Source organism: Atractosteus spatula, chromosome 3 (assembly GCF_055471065.1).
Source record: "Atractosteus spatula isolate fAtrSpa1 chromosome 3, fAtrSpa1.hap1, whole genome shotgun sequence".
In the NCBI taxonomy this organism is placed as follows: domain Eukaryota; kingdom Metazoa; phylum Chordata; class Actinopteri; order Semionotiformes; family Lepisosteidae; genus Atractosteus; species Atractosteus spatula.
Genome location: NC_142708.1, coordinates 12,873,610 through 12,893,683, shown reverse-complemented (window position 1 = coordinate 12,893,683; position 20,074 = coordinate 12,873,610). Strand labels below are relative to the sequence as shown.

Genomic DNA, 20,074 nt, shown 5'->3' with positions numbered 1-20,074 from the left:
ACTATATGCCTAATGCAACCTGCCAAGACATGAGCAGATACAAATAAAATGCATTTATGACTCTGCAGTTTTATTAATAGTTTAACTGAAGTTCAAATTAATTTAGATAATACCAATGAACCAATTTTTTTTTATTTTGAAATGCAAAATTGTTTCTAATGAAATGAAGTTGATAAGTTAAAATAAATATGAATTTGATCATCTGTAAGACTATAGTTCATTTTCAAGTTCTAAAACATAGGGGTTAGCATTTAAGGTATGAAACAATGGAAAAGCTAGAGGAAGGGAAAAGATGAATGGTATTTAAATGAACCTTTAGGGAAGGCTATTACCTCTGATATTCAGTGTGATTTTTGTTCTAAGCATAAAACATGTTATAGCAGCCTTGAACATTTTCAATGTAAAGGATCCCAACAAAAATTACACTCATGGCATAATCTTTAATCAGATAATTCTTATGGAAAAGTTGTATACTAGTGGTCTTGATCCCATTACCATGATTCCAGAATTTCTTTCTAAATCATAAACTGTACAGTGTGTAAAATCTGACTGATTTCTTTCACAACCTCTACCATCACTAGATCAATAGTTTATATATATTTAGGAGTCTGGTTGGATAAGGCTTTAACTTTTAAAACCCGTAATGATAACCAGCAAGATAAAGTCTACAGTATATGGTTTCACAACAAATTTTGTTTTACATATTCTTCTAGGGGTGGCATGGTAGTGTAGTGGTTAGCGTTGCTGCCTCCTAGCGCTGGGCCACTAGGTTCAATTTCAGACGGGGTTGCTATCTTCAGGGAGTTTGTATGTTCCCCCTCATGTTCACATGGGTTTATTCCAGTTTCCTGCCACAGTCCAGAGACATACTTGTAGGCTAATAGGTTTCTGAGAAAATCTGCCCTGGTGTGTGTGCATGTCTGTGTCTGTTTGTGCACTGCAATGGACTGGGGTCCATTCCTGATGTATCCCGCCTTTCTTCCATTGCTTGCTGGGATGAGCTCTGGCTTCCCTAGGACCCTGGATTTGTCAAAGAGGTTAGAAATATCCGTTTATGCCTACACTTGTTCTAAAGTCCATACTGTCCATTTTGGGCTATGGTGATGTGTTTTATAGAATGTCCTTTTTAAACTGATTAATCACTGGCACTTATCCTCACACTCATTATTGTGACCCTTATCATTTGATTGATTGCCCTTCTCTACAAACTAGTTCTTTTCTTAAATTAATTTAAAGATTTGTGTTTGGGGAAAACACCTTCTTATATTAAATTATTGCAACCATCCTACAGGTAGTAGTTTAAGTGAATTGAACCTCCCAAAAGAAACTAATGACTTAGGGCACAAGACATATCTTGAACAAATTAAGAATACATAGAAGATACAGTATTAAACAAAGGTAAAGAGAAAGTATAACAGAGGTGAAATCTTTAATCTTGCTTTTGAACGGAGTACCATTGTCACCACCTTCCCCCATAATGAACAACATGACAAACATGAGTTTCCCCTCAGAAGAAAAGTCCATGGGAGGAAATAAGAGGGGACCCTAACTAGATGCTCCTTCCTATTCCAAGCTAAAACATTAAAGCCCCTCTTACTCTGCAGAATGCTGCAGTCATTGGCAGTAGCCAATTGAAATGGCTTTCTCCTTAGGCTGGCAGCTGCTCTTGGGAGGTTCCATTTGGTAAAGGTACTATATCTTCAACTATGAAATGGCACAAAGGACAATAAATTTTAGAAGGTGTTTTCCCAATTAAAGATCTGTAGATTAATTTAAACCAGTGAAGCATTCATCTAGTAAGCGGAGAGAGCAAATCAATCAAAGAATAAAGGTCACAATGATGAGTGTGTGTAGGGGGCTCCAAGTATAAATCTTATGGCATAATGGTATGACATCAAGTCTCACAAGAGCGGTTTTAGAGGCTGTAAAACATTTTAAGGAAAGTTGTTTCCCTTATTTCTCCTTCATAATCTGAAAGTATAAAAAGACCTACTTCTATATAAAAAGGAGAAGAACTCCTACCTTAAGCTTTGGGGATCAAAAATATATTAATATGGAATAATATATAGAGAGATACTAATCAAGATTGTGGCCTTTTCAATTAAAGAGTGTAATTAATTACAGATGCAAGAAAATACTTTAATTGCTAATTAGACTACATTTATGAACCATCTTATTTCTAAATTGTAAATATACATTGTGTATGTTGTTTTTAAATACTGATGCATTCTAAACTGGTACTAATGCATGAATGTTTTGGGACTCAATAAATGGTCTTCCTGAATGAATAAACCGATTAGCTGGATTGTGATGAATAGACTGTATATTTATATACAGTGTGAAGCAGAAAATGAAGCTTATTTTTATATAGCTGAAGCTAAGTGTACAGCTATATAAATATAGAGATAGCTTTGTATGTATTGTGAAATTTTTTTTTTGCTTGTCATAAACAAAAAAATGTGATATGGTCTCCATATTTGCAGAGCAAAATCATAAAAGCTCTTTGTAATTTTTATCTATTAAGAATGTCAATAGCATTACTAGTAGTGAAATATTAACATGTCATATGGTACATTGAGATATGTGTGTGTTTTATTCAGAGACAGCTGACAAAATGTAATTCAAAACATTGAACTGAACATTTTGAAAGACTGAAACATTCTTCATAGTATTTATTCACTATTTATACTTCAGAGAAAAGTATTTATTTATAATTAAGATTTTATGCTCCATAATTGTGTATTTTGAGTATGATATAAAAATCACTGATGTAGCTGCAGCATAGCCCCTGGGGAAATGAACATGGAAACATGCAAAACGAAGATAAATATCAACTAGGTTCAGCCATCTGTAAGAGACAGTTTTGTCCTGAAATATTACCCACTGGATTCCTTATACTACACCAGAATTTGCAGGATGTTACACAGAAGCAGCAAATATACCATCAAAATCAAAGGATTACATATTTTCCAGCATTATTATATTAATGTTATATGTATATTAATATGTGTATTTAGACTGACATATTGAGAGAGAAATGATGATTGTTTTTGACGGTATTTGTAGCCTGTACACATTTCAAAAGTATTTATTGATACAGTATGTCTCAATGTATAACTACAGCTCATTTTGAGAAGAGTTTGGAATATGCATTAAAGCATTACATTTAAATACCTATTCATTAAAAATAAACGCACAAAATCTATTAAAAGTTGAATAAACCTTTTGTTAATATGAATGCATTTCTAAATATTTCTGCAAAAAACTTGTTTTACAGCGAAACAATAAACATGGTGCCTTAATTCCCGACAAGCCTATGGTCCCTATTCTTTGCAAAAATTGTCCCAGGTAACATCCAACTTTATTGAAATAATTCCGTTTCTTTTGATATATTATATCAAAATATCAAATATTGATAATTTTTTAATATATTATATAAAAAATGTAACTCTTAATGCGCTGGTCAACAATAGAGAATCCCATAATTACAAAAGTTACGAATGCATTCAACATGTAACTTTTTCTAAAGGATGACATATCAAGATCCCGGTGCCACATGCATTTAACTAGGTAGTGTGTGTTTTTTGATCAATCAGTTTAAGTATTTCAATATTAATCATTTTGTCTTCTCATAACAGTTACGTTCTTCTTAGTTATAGAAGAGGTTTGAAAATAATGTTTAAATAATGTATAAAAAGACTGGACAATATTGGTAGCCTTAGAATTGCACATAAATGTATACTGAAGATCTACTGTTTAGGTATTTTCTTTAAAAAATATTATAAACATTGTTTTGAGAGAAACCAGATATTTAATATGCAAAACCTTGATTTGATCTATCAAGAAAATGTACGATCCCTCTTCACTTACAGCTACTTAATAAATGATTATTAAAGTAGTAGTATAAATTGAAAACCAGACACAGGTCTCTCATATCAGTTCGGGGCTACAAGATCTAGTGAACCTAGAAACAGAAAAAATAATCAACAGTATTGCTGTGCGTCCCCCAACCTATCTGTAAATAGTGTTTCAAAACTATTAAACAGCATTAATACATCTAAAGATAATTATAAATGCTTTAGCCAAAGTGTAACTTTATTATTTTACATTTGAAAAAAAAATACCTTTCTGAAAGAAAAACAAATTAATTGTACAATTTTATACAGTACATTACAAATTATTTTCAAAACAAACACTATGAAAAAAGATAAAGGTAAAAAGGTAAAGAGCATTACTGTACGTGATTTGACTAACTTTCAGTCCTATAATGGGCTTACTATGAAAGTGCTTTAAAGCAGTTGGATATGCGCATCATGTAGTTATGCTATGAAATTTCACATTCATAAAAAGCATTACATTTTTTAATGTTCAAAGAATAACTGTATTCAGTAAACTGACATGAGACAGCTTTGTGATGTACGTAAACTGGTGCCGTAAAAGATTTTGCACAGAGACATCCTTTCAACATACAGGTAATCGTGCAAAGGAAAGTCTTTATACATTTTATAAGGAAGCTGTCCATGTATGAAAACACTTTTTGATCTTCCTTATCTCCAGCTCTGCTGGATGCTTTTAAAACCTGAAATGGCTGAATTTCACTGAATAAAAATGTAAAAATAACTTGAAGGATTTTAGGCAAAGATGGAAAACATCTTTGTTTTTACCCACCAGATTTGTACTAAAGTAAAATGTTAAGCAGGGAAACCTTTACACATTCTTTTTCATCTGCTGCTGTTTACAAATTCTCTAAATTAAAGGAGACCCTGCTGGACATATTATTAGTCCATTGACAAACATCTTTGAAAACATCATGCAATTGAATAGTATAAAGCTGTGCGCAAAAATGCCATGGACAGCTATCTCTCCTGACTGCAGTTCAATAGAACATTAGGAGACCAATTCAGCAATGCTATTAACAGGAGTGAACTGCTACTGGCAGAACCTTCTAGATGCAGCTTCCCAGGAAGAGTGGCAGAACACTCTACAGCAAATGATCTGGTTTATGCAATACTGCCAGGATATTGTTCATAGTCAGGGAGGTCAAATTAGATACTAGTTTTGTAATGTTCTTATTTTTACATTGTCCATTGCATAAATGTGCAAACATAATATCAACAGTGGGCAGTGGTACAGTGGTACAGATTATATGAACCCTTACAAAGGGACGTGTACTGTACGTGTAGGTGATGCATGATTTACAACATTTGACTATGTCTTTGTAAAGTACATTCCTGTCCAAAAATTCTAGCAGCTTCAGTATACATGATATGTTTTCACTTTTCCCAAATGCCCTGAATAGATGGGATTTATAGAGAAATATAAAGAGACAGAATGTCCCAAGCACAACACTTTCTCTCATTCAGCTTGAGGCACCAAAAGCTTTTTACCATCCTCACTAATCCTAAACAATAAATCCTTGTCCATCACAAACTTGCATTTATTGTCAACTGTCAACTTTTGCTTTACCGCATGTACCAGTTAAAAAATGGAGCAAATGTTTTATCAGCTTTCTGTGATTCAATAAACAGGAAATAAGCATATTGTATGTTTAAAGCAGAGCGCAGAGTACATTGAGTGCCAGAAGCATACTCAAAGAGGAGCAGGTTCTTAGATTTCCGTGGTTTAATAGTCTGTTTTTGTTCTTCTTCTAATTCAGCTTCATCTGCAAAAAGAGGTTGCTGCTACTCTAGAGCTAGCTGAAATGCTTTTGTGCACATCCTGTTTCATGGCAACATTGACAGAATACAAAGCAAATTTGACCCTAAAATTACATCATAGTGATAGTTCTGCACTGCTCCTACAGTCATCAAATACTACTTGTTTAATCTGGTTAAAATGACATCAACACAAAAATCTTACTATTCATTGCCATGGATACAGTAAATATCAAGCTCCCCATTAGAAGTTTTTCTGCCTCCAAAGACTGCAAAAGCCCTTCATCACAGAACACTTGAGTGCAATACTTGTTTAATACTGTACATCAGCCATTTCCCAAGCATTGTCTAGACTTGGACACGCACAAGTATGGGTAAAAAGTCAAAATTTCAAAGAAAGGTCAATTGAAGGATATGTTAAGTCATTTTTTGACTTTATTAGATTTTTTCTAGATATATGAACATTTTAGGTAATAAAAGCATGATATAGCAATATACTGTAATACAGTACGTGCAAAGCTTTTCTCCCCATGTATTCAGCATAGAAATTGCTAATCCTTGCGTTGTTTTAGGATTTGATTCTTACCCATATTGCAGAACTTAATCTAATAGTAGTGTTACTGAAGTCTATGCAGGAGCATCTTGTACTGTAGCTACAAATCCTTGCTTAGTATTAGTATACAACAGCATTATAGTTCAAAGATGGGGTTACTTCCCTAGATTTTGTACAAGAAGCTTGAAAGAAAAATATTTACATGGATTAGATTATTGCAATCCATTACCTAAACATTATCTCTGTTTAAATAAGCAAAATGCAAAAATGCATGACTGTCATTCACTTTACTTCCAATATCTTTTGTGAAACACTATCAGTTATTGAAAATGTTTGATTATTGAGTATGCAAACCCTTGTTTTTCCCACACATGTTCCAATTAGCAGTGACATTCAGGATCTATTAACATGTATAGGTTCCTAAATGGAAGTAAAAAATAACTGGAAAGTACTAATTGGATTTAATCAAATGTTCAAATACTGTAAAATCAACCAAAACAGGTTGCTAGATACACAAAATTACACAAGCAACGGTATCTAGGTAAACTTGTATTTATCAAGGTCCATGACATTTTAACTTTATTTAATATTCAACTCTAATATTTTTAACATTTTAAAATTTGTATTTGTAATAGAGTTAAAGAATTGAAGAAAAATATTAGTGTTCTGTTAAAATGACTTAATGACATAATTGGGTATATCCCATGGATATACTGAAAAGCTGATTAATCAAACCAAAAACTTTCATAGATGAAAGAAGTTAAATGTCAGGAAAAACTACAAGAAATAAAATCAAGAAACCAGCAAAGATATCTGGAGCATTCTGTAAGGGGAAGGTAGAGAAATCTGCAGCACCAAAAAGTGCTGATTTCTCTCTCTATAAAGGACAGCACAACCAGAAAGGGTTTTCAAGCTACTGTTGTTTCCATGTCATGGACACAACCAAATCTGTACAAATGCCCTGAATTGGGAAATACATGTTCTACACATAATGATGTCAATGGATGATTTAGAGACCTATTTACTGGCTTTTGAACATATGAATGAGAGACAAGATTGGCTATAAGAAAAAGTAGCCTCTTTCTTTTCCACAGAAACTAAAAAGCACAAAAGATTTTGTGCTTGGAAATTTATACCTGGGATTCCATCTCACTCCCAGATGTTTGACTTTATACACATGGATAGAAAACAACTACAGTCCAAGACTTATACTGCTGTCAAAATAGTAGAAATTCTACTTCTCGACACATACTGTACTTGTAAAGTCTTCTCCCTAAGACACATCTTGATCTAAGACACAGTATAGGACAAGGTAACCCTCAAAGTGTGAATGAATTCATGGCTCTGGTGGAGAGACATCTAGCTACCAAGGAATGTGTGGAAAAATACTGTAATTCTCCCTGGAAAATGCAAGCTTCTTACTTCCAATGAGACCAAAGAACTCGTCCAAAAGCTGAGACCAAAGAACTTGTCCAGACCACCTTGTTGTTTTGTGATATACAGTAGTGTTGTGATCCTTGTTTTAAGAGCTACTTTCTACACCAGTAACATCTCCTTCTAGAAGAGGTATTTGCAGTTCACTTTCTTCCATTCTGAAGTGGTAGATTTTACGAGATGAAGTACAGCCCTTTGGAGAAGTTTCCCAGAACTTAATGACAGCTTTCCCAGGCATGAGCAATGGCTGCTTAAAATCCACTTCCACAGAGACAGGGGCACTGACAGCAACAACCCCTACAAATTAAATTAATTAAATCACTGTTGAAGCAATAAAACCACAACAATAAATCATCATTACGAGGAATCAAAGGGCAGAGTCTAAGAGGATATGGAATAAACAGTAATAAAACACTGCAGTTAAGCGGCATTAGATGCCAGACAAAATCTGTGAAGACATGCTCATAAGTAATTAATTTTTAAATGTCAGAATTTGTTCCAAATGTTAAGAAGGCTAGTTACAATGCAACATTAACGCTAACAAAGTGATGTTGTCTTTCACATATTGATGTCTTTTAACAGAGTTTATTTTGAAAGATTTAACCCACAGTACAAAACCTATATTTAATACTATAAATCCAGCTTCAGCAATATTTTTCTATTTAAATTTCTTCAGATGAAATTATGGAATTACACGATTCAAGATATTTAACACGTAGCAAGCCAATTAAGAAACTTTGGCACACATTTTGTAATTCCAAATGAATTCTTACTATTATCAGCAACAGGTGAATACTACATTTCCTTAAAATAAAGTCTAATAGTTTTTCTACTACAAAATGTTAAAGAATCTGATTACTACTGATTAAAAGTTATTGTAAGTTATTTTTACTGTATAAATGCATTATTCCATTTTGTGAATCTTAGAGCGACTGAAATCGATTGTATTATAGTGTGTGTAATGCAATAATTATGTGTAATTCAGATTATATGCATCTCTGAAAAGGTAAAAGCTTTTCAACATTATTGTGTAATTATAAATAATTGTATTATGACTGGGTATCTCATTTAGTCATGGTAACACACTTGCAGTACACTTTTCATTAACATCTTTAAGAGCTAATGCCTGATTGCATTGCTAAGATTTTCATGGTGATCTTGTCTTCCTTACTGCAATGTCTGAAAGATGTCTGACTATAGCCTACAGAGTGTTTTAACAGCTGAACATGTACAGTATGTGTCAGGTAAAATGCCAATAAAGCATATCCAGTGTTATAATATCCTTTGATGTGGATAAGAGGATAATTGTATGAATCTGTGATCCAGTATTTTTTTCTTTACAGCGATTCTTAATTTTGCCTACCCATGCATAGCAAATTGTCCACCACGAATTCTGAAGGTTTTTGTTTTGGGTATGCTATTACAACTGATTCAGTACCTCCTTTCTTTTACATTAGGGACACTAATCATCAGGAGTTTGTAACCTTTGCACGTGAAATGTGTGTTGTTTGAAACTGCAAGAAAAACCAAGACTCATTCTGTATTTTTCTAGGTTAATTGTTTGGCTACCAATACAGTATTCAAAAGCTCACATTTTTTATCTCACTTCAACCAAAATAGCAATGAGATGTTACCTTCATGTTTCTCTATTTCAGCCAAGCATCTGGATATCATCCACAAGCTATGAACTGTAGGATGTTTGTAGCCAAGGAGTTTAGCAATAGAAGAAAAGAGATGATGTGGATTATAATTCCAGGAAGCATAGGCACATTTTAGTCCTGTGTACCAAGGGGCATTTAATTCAATTGTTTTCACTTCCTTTGGCTCTACAATGAAAGAAAAAAAGATTTAAAATAAGTACAGTAATTGTGCTCTTAATCTTAATTCAAAAAAATAGGCATCATTATTATAATGTTTTACAATGGAACTGTATATAATAATGTAAATACCAAAGAGGATCAGTATATTTTAGCAAATTAAATACCATTATGAGTTTGTTTCCATTATGTGTTGCTCATTTTTGCACACTTGTGCATTTTTGGATTTCAACGAAAACAGTAAAAATGATAGAATTATCTTGTGAAATAAACTTTTCATATATCTGACTCTACTTTAGTTGAATAATATAGCTTGTTATTATCATTTTCATAACATATTACTGTTACTGCAATATACCTAAACTATGCTGAATATTTTTTTCAGACGTGTAAACCAGCATAAAAGATACTCATGCTGGTTTACTTAAGAATCAAAATACTCAAGCCAATCTGCCTTTGTAGATATATGCAGCAATAATTAAATGTTTAATATACAGTAAGTCTGAAGTGTATTTTACTCATTAAAACATTTTAGTGGGAATTTCCTAACCTACAGGTATTGTATTGATCAAGGAATATGTATGAGAAATTAAATACTCGTGATCAAAAATGAAATCATAAAATGCCATAATAGGTTAACTCTGTGGCAAACATTTTTAGGGTATTATTTGCAAGAATGATGTATCAGACATGACACATCAATTGTAATCTAAACACAATTATTTCATTTTCTCTCATGTCACCAACTATAGTATTGGTCATACAGCATGTTATTACATGGCGATCATTTTCAAGGAAGAGAGGCCAAGTTCATTTCGCATAAAACTAAATGTTTTTTAAGGTGTGAGATACAATACAAATTTGTGAGGAAACAAATAAACAACTACAGTGGCCTCTATTGTTTCTTTAAAGAATTTTAACTATTAATTTAAGCAACCATTTAAAGAGCAGAAGGAACTGAGGTAGCAAATGCCTACTCAAACTGAATAGTTCATCCACTTTTACTGATTGAAGGCTAATCTGGCAGTTTTACTGTATTATTATTTCTTGCTCAATTGCTCTTGTCAAAGTGCTCTTAAAGATTATCTGACCTGAGCCTACTTACCTGTAGATGATTATTAAGTACTGCAAAAATACTCCTGATAAGATTTAACAAGGGTGAAAGAGGTGAATAAACAGTATTACTGCACAAGTCTTTCTTCACTGCTTCACATTTGGGAATTTGTTTTCCAACTATTTGCTCATCCATCACATTTGTAATCAGCTTTCAGAAGTCCTTTTTGTATCATGCTTTATCAGCTTACCAGTATGGAAAATATACTATGGAAGCCAATTAGCACCTATGCTGTTATTCACTTCTGTAGTATTTTAATTTTAATTTAGAAAACACTGAAATTGTGGTAGTGAGAAATAAATAAGTTCAATTAAAACATAATAAACATAAAACCACAAAAATCTCATTTGAAATAATTAGAAGAATGCTAAGCTAACATTTTGTGCTGTGGAGTCTATACACTGAACTCGGTAATGCATTGTACTCTGTTGTTCTTAGCATGCTACAGAGAGGTGGATAAATTTGTCCTTTTTACCATGACTTCCACAGGCCGGTTGCCATTTGTTTAGTTTCTTTGTGTCTCTTGAGAGCAATGTCACAAGCCCTGCCCACACGGGCTTGCTGGCTCTATCCGTCACGTCAAGAGCAATATCCACTTCTATTCCCACTTCTACAGTTCTGTACTCTCTCACAGATGCCTGAAGGGAAAAGGGACCTTTCTTCAGTTCGTCTATTGCCTGCAATGTTCTCATGCTTTTACGTACATTGGTGAGCCCTGTGAAACAAGACATTTTTAAAGTTAAAAAGACTGTACAGAAACGATGCAGGTAACAAAGGATAAAATGATAGGGTAGTATATACAGTACGCAATCAAATGATGTTAGGTTTTAAAACTAAATATAAACAGTGACATTTTACAAGTAATACCTTTCTTTTGTTCTTTAATAACATTTCTAACACTGGACACTTTTAATACTTCTATGTCATATCTTCTTCTATGTTATCCTAGAGTCTTTATAACATTCTGAAACTCTAGGCATGCCAGAATATATGAACATGCTGTCACGATTGTAGTCCCTCCTCCTTAAGGGCGCTCCGGCTCTTCCTTGTTTGCATCATTCCCTGCACCTGTTCCTTGTTCTAGCCTCCTTCCAGCTTCCCTTAAAAGCGCCTGGCTCCGTTATGTTTTTAAGTTTCTATGCCTGTTCCTGTTCCCCTTGCCGGTTCCGACCCGGTTCCTGATTTTAATCTTTAGTTTTGGATGGATCACCTGCCCATGGACTTTTGCTTGTGTTTTTGGAATTCGCCTATGGACTGATTACCTTTGGATTGTTTGCCTCGGCCACACCTCCCCTGTGCACCAGCGCACTTTGGACATGCCCCCCTGTTTTCACCCCCGTATTCCTGCATGACTTTTCCCCAGTGTTTCCTCACTTCTTCGGATTGTGTCGTCCGCATAGGGTCCAGAAACAACTGTCCGTTACACATGCATGGTTTATGGCAGTTATTGAACAAAGTATTTTTCAAGTGAATTCATAAAAATGTGTTGTGGAAAATGCTTCAGTATATACTTTAAGAAATAATAACATGAACATCAGACCACATGAGCAATGACATGCCAGCATTCAGCTAATAAACTGCATAGCAAATTTTCAGTTTAACAGTCTAAAAGGTGGGAAGGGGTGTCCAATATTGCTTAATGTTCATATGTTTATGTACATGCTGAGCTTTTTTACTGATTTCTTACCAGTTGCAATCAACACAGTCAGTAAAATTGTTCCTGTGCCTTTTTATAATAAATATACAAGTTATTTCTTGTGTAATAAATATATTGTACAAAATTCCCTAAAGTATATGAAAACACAAACAATGCCCATTATTCATGTCTTTTGACCTATTTAAAAGTATTTAGAACAAAAGATTTCAGTACATGAACTTAACAATATTTTACATTAAATTTATTTCACGACTGATTAACTTTTATGCTTTCTATTCAGACTTCTGAAGACTGTTAAACTGAGGATTTACTCTACACATAAATGTAGAAAACAATCTACAGTATCACACTACAACAAGCTGCTTTATTAAATGTACAAAAAAACATATATAAATTACTTCATCATTAAAATACAAATAATTGTAATAAAATGTTAACAATTGAATATTAAGTTACCAAAAAACTTATTTTACTGTAATATGAAATGCTCAAAGAGCATGGTACAGTATTTAGTTAGCCCATGTGCAGTTCTGTTTTTAATCTCTGCAAGCATTGCACAATCCACAACATATTTCCACGACTTATTTCACTAGAAGATAAGAAAGATCTACAAATTAGAGGGGACATTATAAATTGATGAGCCATTTGGCCCATCTTGCTTATTTGGTAGTTTGATATCAACCAACAGGCAGGGAAGCCATTTCCAGACACCCACTACTCTTTGAGAAAAGAAGCGTTTCCTCTTCTCTGGCCTAAATGAATTCCCTTTACTGCATGTATAAGGGATCTGAACACAATCTGATCTGAAGAACTGCCCAACACACCATCGTCAATGCCTTACCATCCATCCAGGAAATCTACAACACCAGGTGTCTGAAAAAAGACAGCAAAATTCTGTCTTTCCAGAAATTCCAGTCGCACACAACAAGACTCCAAAATAGCTTCTTCCCTATAGCCATAAAGCTGGTGAGACCCTCACTCCCACCCACCAAACTATGATCTCTCTTCACTTCTTCCTGTACCAAACAACAATTGTACTCCTACACCACTACATACACCATACTGTACCTCCGACAATTGAATGTAAGCCAAACTTGAACATAAGACTGTACTTGATTGAGTTGTACTATTTGATAACGCTGTATTATTTTGCAGTTTGCTCTGTTGTGTACTTCTGCAGTTTTTAACAGATATGGGTACTGTCATACTAGTACCATACTCATTGTTTACATTGTTATTGTATTTACTGTCTATTGTCTTGTCTGCTGTTCTGTATATACTGCACCTGAGAGACTAATGAGAAACACTTTTCATTATACTATACACCTGTGTAAGTATAATGACAAATAAAGAAACCTACAGTGCCAGTCTGATATGAACAGCGATTTCGGATTAAAACAGGACAAGCACATTAGATATTCTCATCTGTCTGATCAGTTCCTCCACTGTCAAGCATGACAGTTTAGCACAATCAGAACCTGTTTCCTTGTATGCTTTATCAGCTACAGTTCACAGTTTAACCTCTGTCAACTATATTTCCTTAGAACCATTAAATTTATTGTATTCTTATACTACTTCTTAACTGTGTAAATACTGTACTCCACACCAACCAACCCATGAAAAATAGGTTAATAAAAGATTTTGAACCGAAAAATTACACAATAGTTTGATTTACACACAAAAATTGGCTGGCAGTTTTGTTTGCTATGCTACTGAAATCAAAGAAAAGCAAGGGCTCTGTTCTATGCATTTCATATAATACAAAAGCCTTACCAAGGGGGCTTAACCTGAACTCTTCAGAGCACACAATCATTGCCAACAAGCGGAAGAAGAGCACTTCTGGGTAACACAATGGGATGTCTCTGAAACTGGAGTCGGGATAGTCCCACCCATACCCAAAAGCACTACAGTACCATCTCAGGTTGTTGGGCTCCAGCCTGTAAATGAATATTAACAATTATTTTCTTTTGTATTCTGTCATTTAAGCAGGTAATGGTACACTTTGATAGACACTATGGATATCATAGTACTGTAACCTATAGTATGCATATTGTAAAAGACTCCCCTCATACAGCTTCTACTTTCCATATAATGTTACAGTATATACTATAAACTACAATAACTAATATATTTTCTTTACCTTTTTATTTAACTAAAATTATTCTGATTCACACATGCGCAAATAGGGCAACCTATAGTGGAACAGTACAGTTACAGTACATATTTTAATGCTTTTTATTTTTGCTGCTTGGGAAATGTGGTCTGTATTTGAACATTTGCGGATCAAATGTGTACATTGTAAAACCATTATAATGTGCTGTTATTTCATAACCTGACCTTTTCTACACGACCCTATAGTGATGAAGAGCCTGTAATTGTACCTTTCAGTTACAGCAAAAACTCCAAATTACTGTCATACATTGTCAAAATGTTACATTATGGTGATCTGGAAGTGCATGGATAATAGATGGCCTTGCCAAAATCACATCCATGCTTCAGCACACAGAATGATGAAAAAGATCTTAGCTGACACTCATTTAAAGCATTCAACTACTGATTCATATTCATACTACAATACTGAGCATGAATAGAAATGTATCACTCTGTGCATGCATGTATGTAAAATAGTAAAGTATATAGATTCTGGATATCAACTAAATGTTTTTGGCATAATTGTGATTAACTTATTATTGATGACTGTCACTGATAAACTCAAGTGACTTTGACCGTTACAGTATATAAGCACTCAATCATTTCTTTAGTGTTGACTGGGCACAGGTTTTACTTGATTTCTCCAGTTAAATGCCAAGTGTAGTGAAAACTGAGAATGAAACACACAAAAAAGTTAGTAATGTGTCCTGTTTCTCAACTAAATAACAGCTTGATTTCATGAGTACAACAGAGTCTGGATATCCATCTTGGGTGGATTCACCAACGGTGGAGTCAAGTACTGAATAAATCAAGGGACAGCAGCGAGTGCGACTCAGACATGTGTAAAGATTGTCGTGTACAGACAAATTGATAAGGAGACCCAAGTGTAAAGTTCTGTGGGGGAGTGCGTCTGGTTGCTAAAGAGCTCAGCATGACAGTCCTGAGACTACACTTGCCTCCAGCAAGATGACCACATTCTGACTGGACAACGCATGTCCTTGTGCTGCTTGAGTAGCAACTGCTTTTGCAAGATGAGAATGTGACAGCTTTGCCTAGCATACCCTATTTGGCAGCGTAGGGCACCACTGAAAAAATGTGAATCAACTGGAATGGCATCTAGGGCTAATGGACCAGGCACATTCCTGTTGAAGTTCTAAGAGAAGAATGAAACACTATCCCACAATACAGATTCGGCAAATAAGTGTAAAAATCTGTATAAATGTACATTTGATACAGCTTCCAATGGTGGTCACAAGATGTGCAAGTCAGTGACATTCACAGTACTGCCTCTGTTGACCAGTCCTGTTGATGACAAACGCTAATCGGCATAATCAATTTATTGTGCCTGTTCAATAAATGTCAGTTACTAAAAGATTGTCATCCTCCTGATAATCCTGTAAAATTGTTATATTTATAAGAAATATGGTTTTTTTATGTTAAACATTTATTGTTATGAAGCTCTAATGTGTAGCAGTAGCAATCACATTTTATTTCATATTGGCAGTAAAAGAGAACTAATTTAAAATACAGCTTCTACTTTCCATATAATATTCTTTGTCTACTGTTTTTATTACCTTAAACTACAATCAACAGTTTTAAGAGGCTCTATTTCCTTCAATGGAAAGAAATATTGTTTACTCAAATGACAGCGATTAACTGCATTTGAAACTGACTTGTACGCTGGTTGAAAAACATTAGGCTTCTCAACAACTCAATGTTTCTATTAATTGGTTTCCTTAATTCATGCAGAAAAATGCTGGTATTAGCATCAGTGCTGATTACTTGTTTGTGTCTTATCATAACATTTGCAATTTAAACATTAAGTCATAGAGTACAACAAGCAAGCAGCCAAAATGACTAATGATGCTACTATAGGCTTTTTAAGGGCCCTTGAACTGAACACAGACTCTACCATGAAGGCTTAAGTAGGGACCCTTGACTGCCAGTTTCCATTACTATAGCATGTCTGTGTAAACACTGTCTTTTCCTGGCCTGCGAAAGTTGAGAGACTCGGCTACTGTTGTTAACAGTATATTGGTGCTATCAGGATTGTTAAATGAGAAAAGTGAAACAGTGCTTGTTGTCAACGAGTGCCCTTATTCAGTTTTGTTTTAAACACACTACCTTTTGATCTTAATGTGCATTAAAATTATTTATCTCAGACAAAAATAGTTAACTATGAACAAATTACTAACAAAATTATTACAATATCATGCATTAAGTTAACAAACCTGACTTTTTATTTCTGTTTATTTGAGTGTGTTGATATAACTAGATAACAGTTTCTGCAGGCCACTGTAGCCACATGATATTAGTCCAGTTTCTTGTTGTCATTATTGGACTATGCTGTGGTACAAAACAGGCTTAAAACTAATAAATAAATCTATTAATAAATTCTACCATTTTCTACCACGGCATTAAAGGCTGCTACAGTTTCACTGTAATTTTCCTAGATTGTAAATTGGGTTAACAGTATGATAGATGCTTGATTGTGATGGAAGGCAATACTGTCTAAAACAGACCATTCTATTTTGGCATTGATATGATACATGAAAAGTGTTGAAGGTAAATACGGGTCTTGGCTTGGGACATACCACATACTCAACAACAGCTCGCGGTAACACTTGAGCCTTGCTGGAAACGTTTCATATTGCTTTATTCACGATTGATGTACAGATTCTGGCATAACTGTATCATAATTGTTTACAATATGTGTTGTGGGAAGTACAGTGGTTTGATAGTGAATGCTGATGCCTCACAGCTCTTGGGTACTTGGTTCAATTGAAGACTAAAATACAGTACTGTACCTCCTACTACAGTATATATGGAACGTACTGTACATTTCTCCCCATGGGTTCTCCAGTTTATTTTAACCTGCTTAAAATATGCTGGCTAGGATAATTAGTTTCTGTCAGTGCTTTTTTATTTGCATACTGACTTTTCTTGATTGCTTGAGGCTTGCAGGTAAGTTCTCCATGATGATATTAAGATGCAAAGACTAATGAAAACTTTATTTAACCTGACAGTTTTTTTTATGAATGAGTTACAGTAAGCTGTGCTAGCGTTTTAACTGGCTCTATGGACATAAAGTATTTTTTAATGAATAACGTCCAATGCGTCTTAAACATGAACAGAAATGTAAACAACTATTTCTTTCACACACGTTTTAAATCCCAATTATCCGATGGAAAAAAATATGGACATAATTTAGAGGTCGTGCTGATTTTTTTCGGAATTATGTTAAGAATATCCAAAATGTCGTACAAAACAGTACTTACTGTATATTGGTTACGATAAAATAACAACGGAGAACAAGTAACCATTTTTGGCTCCACGTTTGAAACTAGAATAGTGTTTTAAAGGTACTTCTTAGTCCGAGCTAGGTAGGAATTAGCCAATAAACTACTGTACCTGCAGTTGTAGAAAGTGAAAGTAAGTTGGTTAATACTTCTCGCAAGCAAATCATTGTCATAAAGTTGTCCCCGTGTCTTCCGTAGAGCTTGCAAAACAAACCTGCACACCAAGTACAAGAAACTAGGGACGTCCTTCTGATAGTCAAATACAACAGTTCCCGCTTTGTATAATTTATGAGAACAATAGCCATAAGCGTAAAACAAAAATATTATAAAAGGAAAACAAACAGCTATTAAGAAAAGAAAAAAATCACTACTTTCCATTTTCTATTACGTTCACTTTTTCACTGCATCCTGGCCTTGGAGATTTAACCGAAAACAAAGTAGCGTACCGATTAGTCAGCGAAAAGCTACCACATACAGTACATAGAGTAGGAGTGCATATACATAGAAGAGTATTTTGTCGAAAAGTGTATTAGTAAAATTTCTGCTAGGCCCTAGTTTTACATACATTACGGTGCCAGTACACAAATTGTTATCTATGATACGAGTGCCTCTCATGAGGTTTTACTCATTGCTGCTGCTACTATTGCGGCTTCTTATAGTACTGTACGACTACTGTAGTTTGTTTTGTTCTATCTCGTAATCTTAACTGGAAGGCGCGCACATTTTTTCTTTTTCACAATAGCGTCTTTATACAAATACAGCAAGTAGTGTAAAGCAACGTACAACACATAATCACTGATCGAGTCTGGAATTTACAGACCATTCAAATGTTTCCAGGCCTTTCTGGGGACTCTCCTAAGCTACAGTATACTACAGTACATCTCTGAGGATAAGGTGTGAGATCACAATAAATCAGACAGTTTTTTCCCCTTCTACTACACTTTTCTTGTAATTTTGCTACTGATTTCAATGATGCACACAAATAAAAACATTACGCAAATATCATTTAATGAGTTTTTGTGGTGTTGATGTTTCCAAATCTACAAATATTGGACATGGGGTTCTCTAACAATAGTGCTGTTTTTAATACACCAGGTGATATCCTCCAGCTGGAACAGGCAGTGTCAGTGCAATTACAATCTCCTCTTCCATTCAATCATCTCTTTGACCCTTTTCAGTTTAGACAGGGTTAAGGCAGATACACAGCAGAGCAACAGATCTTGTTAAGGTATAGTAGTTGACAAGTTGCTGACAGCTTCTGGGTCACTTAATATTCTTCTCCTTCTGGATATGGGTGCGTCTTTTCTTAATCATGGCATCCTACAGAATATTATGGAAAGTTATCTAGGGATCACTGTGGATCCCCTTCATTATTTAGGCTCTGATAGGGCCAGAAGCCAAATGGTAAAACTCATCTGTTTTAAACCTGATGTTGTTTCACTTGATGCTCCACAGGGTTTTGTGCCGAGATGATGTCTTTTGATCACTTTATTTGCCATCTTGGTATTGGTTTTCACTACCATTCAGATGACAAATAAATGTATTTGCTGATTAAATCAGATACTAACACATCAGTTCCTGTATTTTAAAGGTGTCTGTTTGACACCTAACTTCTTTTCTTTCCTAAAATGAAAATGAATAACTTTATAGGGGTGGGGGTAAATTCTCTTATCTTCTTTCTTCCCCTAATATCATTTCCTCTTCAAAAAAACATTAATTACAGAATATTAGAGAATCACAAGCATTCTTGCAATTAGACGGTGACATTATAATAATAATTCTCTTCAAAGCCTAGTGGTAGCTGTATATCACATTGCTAAAATTCAAGTTCCATTAATGAGTAAGGTCACAAGTAGGTAATTAAAAAAGGTTTGGTATGATTTGGTTAACTGATTAATAATAATGAACTATGCATTTGCAGATCACCCCATTTGACCTTCACAAATGCTTACAAACGATTCGACCTTTGCTTCACGTAATGCAGTAGAAAAGATGTTACCAGTGTAAAATTAGCACTTAACATGAGGTTAAAAAAATATGAAGCAGTTTTATTTCCGAGACCAAGGGAAATTCTTAAAAAGGGGATGTGTAGCAATTATTCTGGAAGACAGACGGCTAAGATGTGTGTTTTCAATGCTGTCAGGAGGCCTTATGAATATTATAGAGGTTTAGCTGTCAGGAAGAATTTTGTAACATTTTGGGAAGCAACAGTGTGTGAATGCCTAGACTGACATTTTTTTAATTAGTTCAGGTGGGTAGCTGCGTCAGCATGCGTAGGCTGCAAAGGAACAAGTAATAGGTTTATTCCATGCTGAAAAGAAGAAGAAAGAGAACACAACGTTTCGGCCGTGGAGCCTTCTTCAGGTGTCAATTTTAATTATTTAATTAAATGCAT

General features: G+C 34.5%; 1 protein-coding gene across 1 annotated transcript; it reads right to left on the bottom strand.

Moving 5' to 3' along the window:
• Positions 1–4,077: 4,077 nt before the first annotated feature.
• On the bottom strand, positions 4,078–18,057 carry LOC148837437 (uncharacterized). Its single transcript, XM_088911454.1, has 5 exons — positions 17,792–18,057; positions 14,003–14,166; positions 11,048–11,287; positions 9,276–9,467; positions 4,078–7,938 (listed from the first exon to the last, which is right to left on the bottom strand). Exons 1-5 carry the CDS (start codon positions 18,055–18,057, stop codon positions 7,730–7,732), a joined length of 1,071 nt encoding a protein of 356 aa, XP_088767580.1. The 3' UTR covers positions 4,078–7,729.
• Between the last annotated feature and the right edge of the window lie 2,017 nt (positions 18,058–20,074).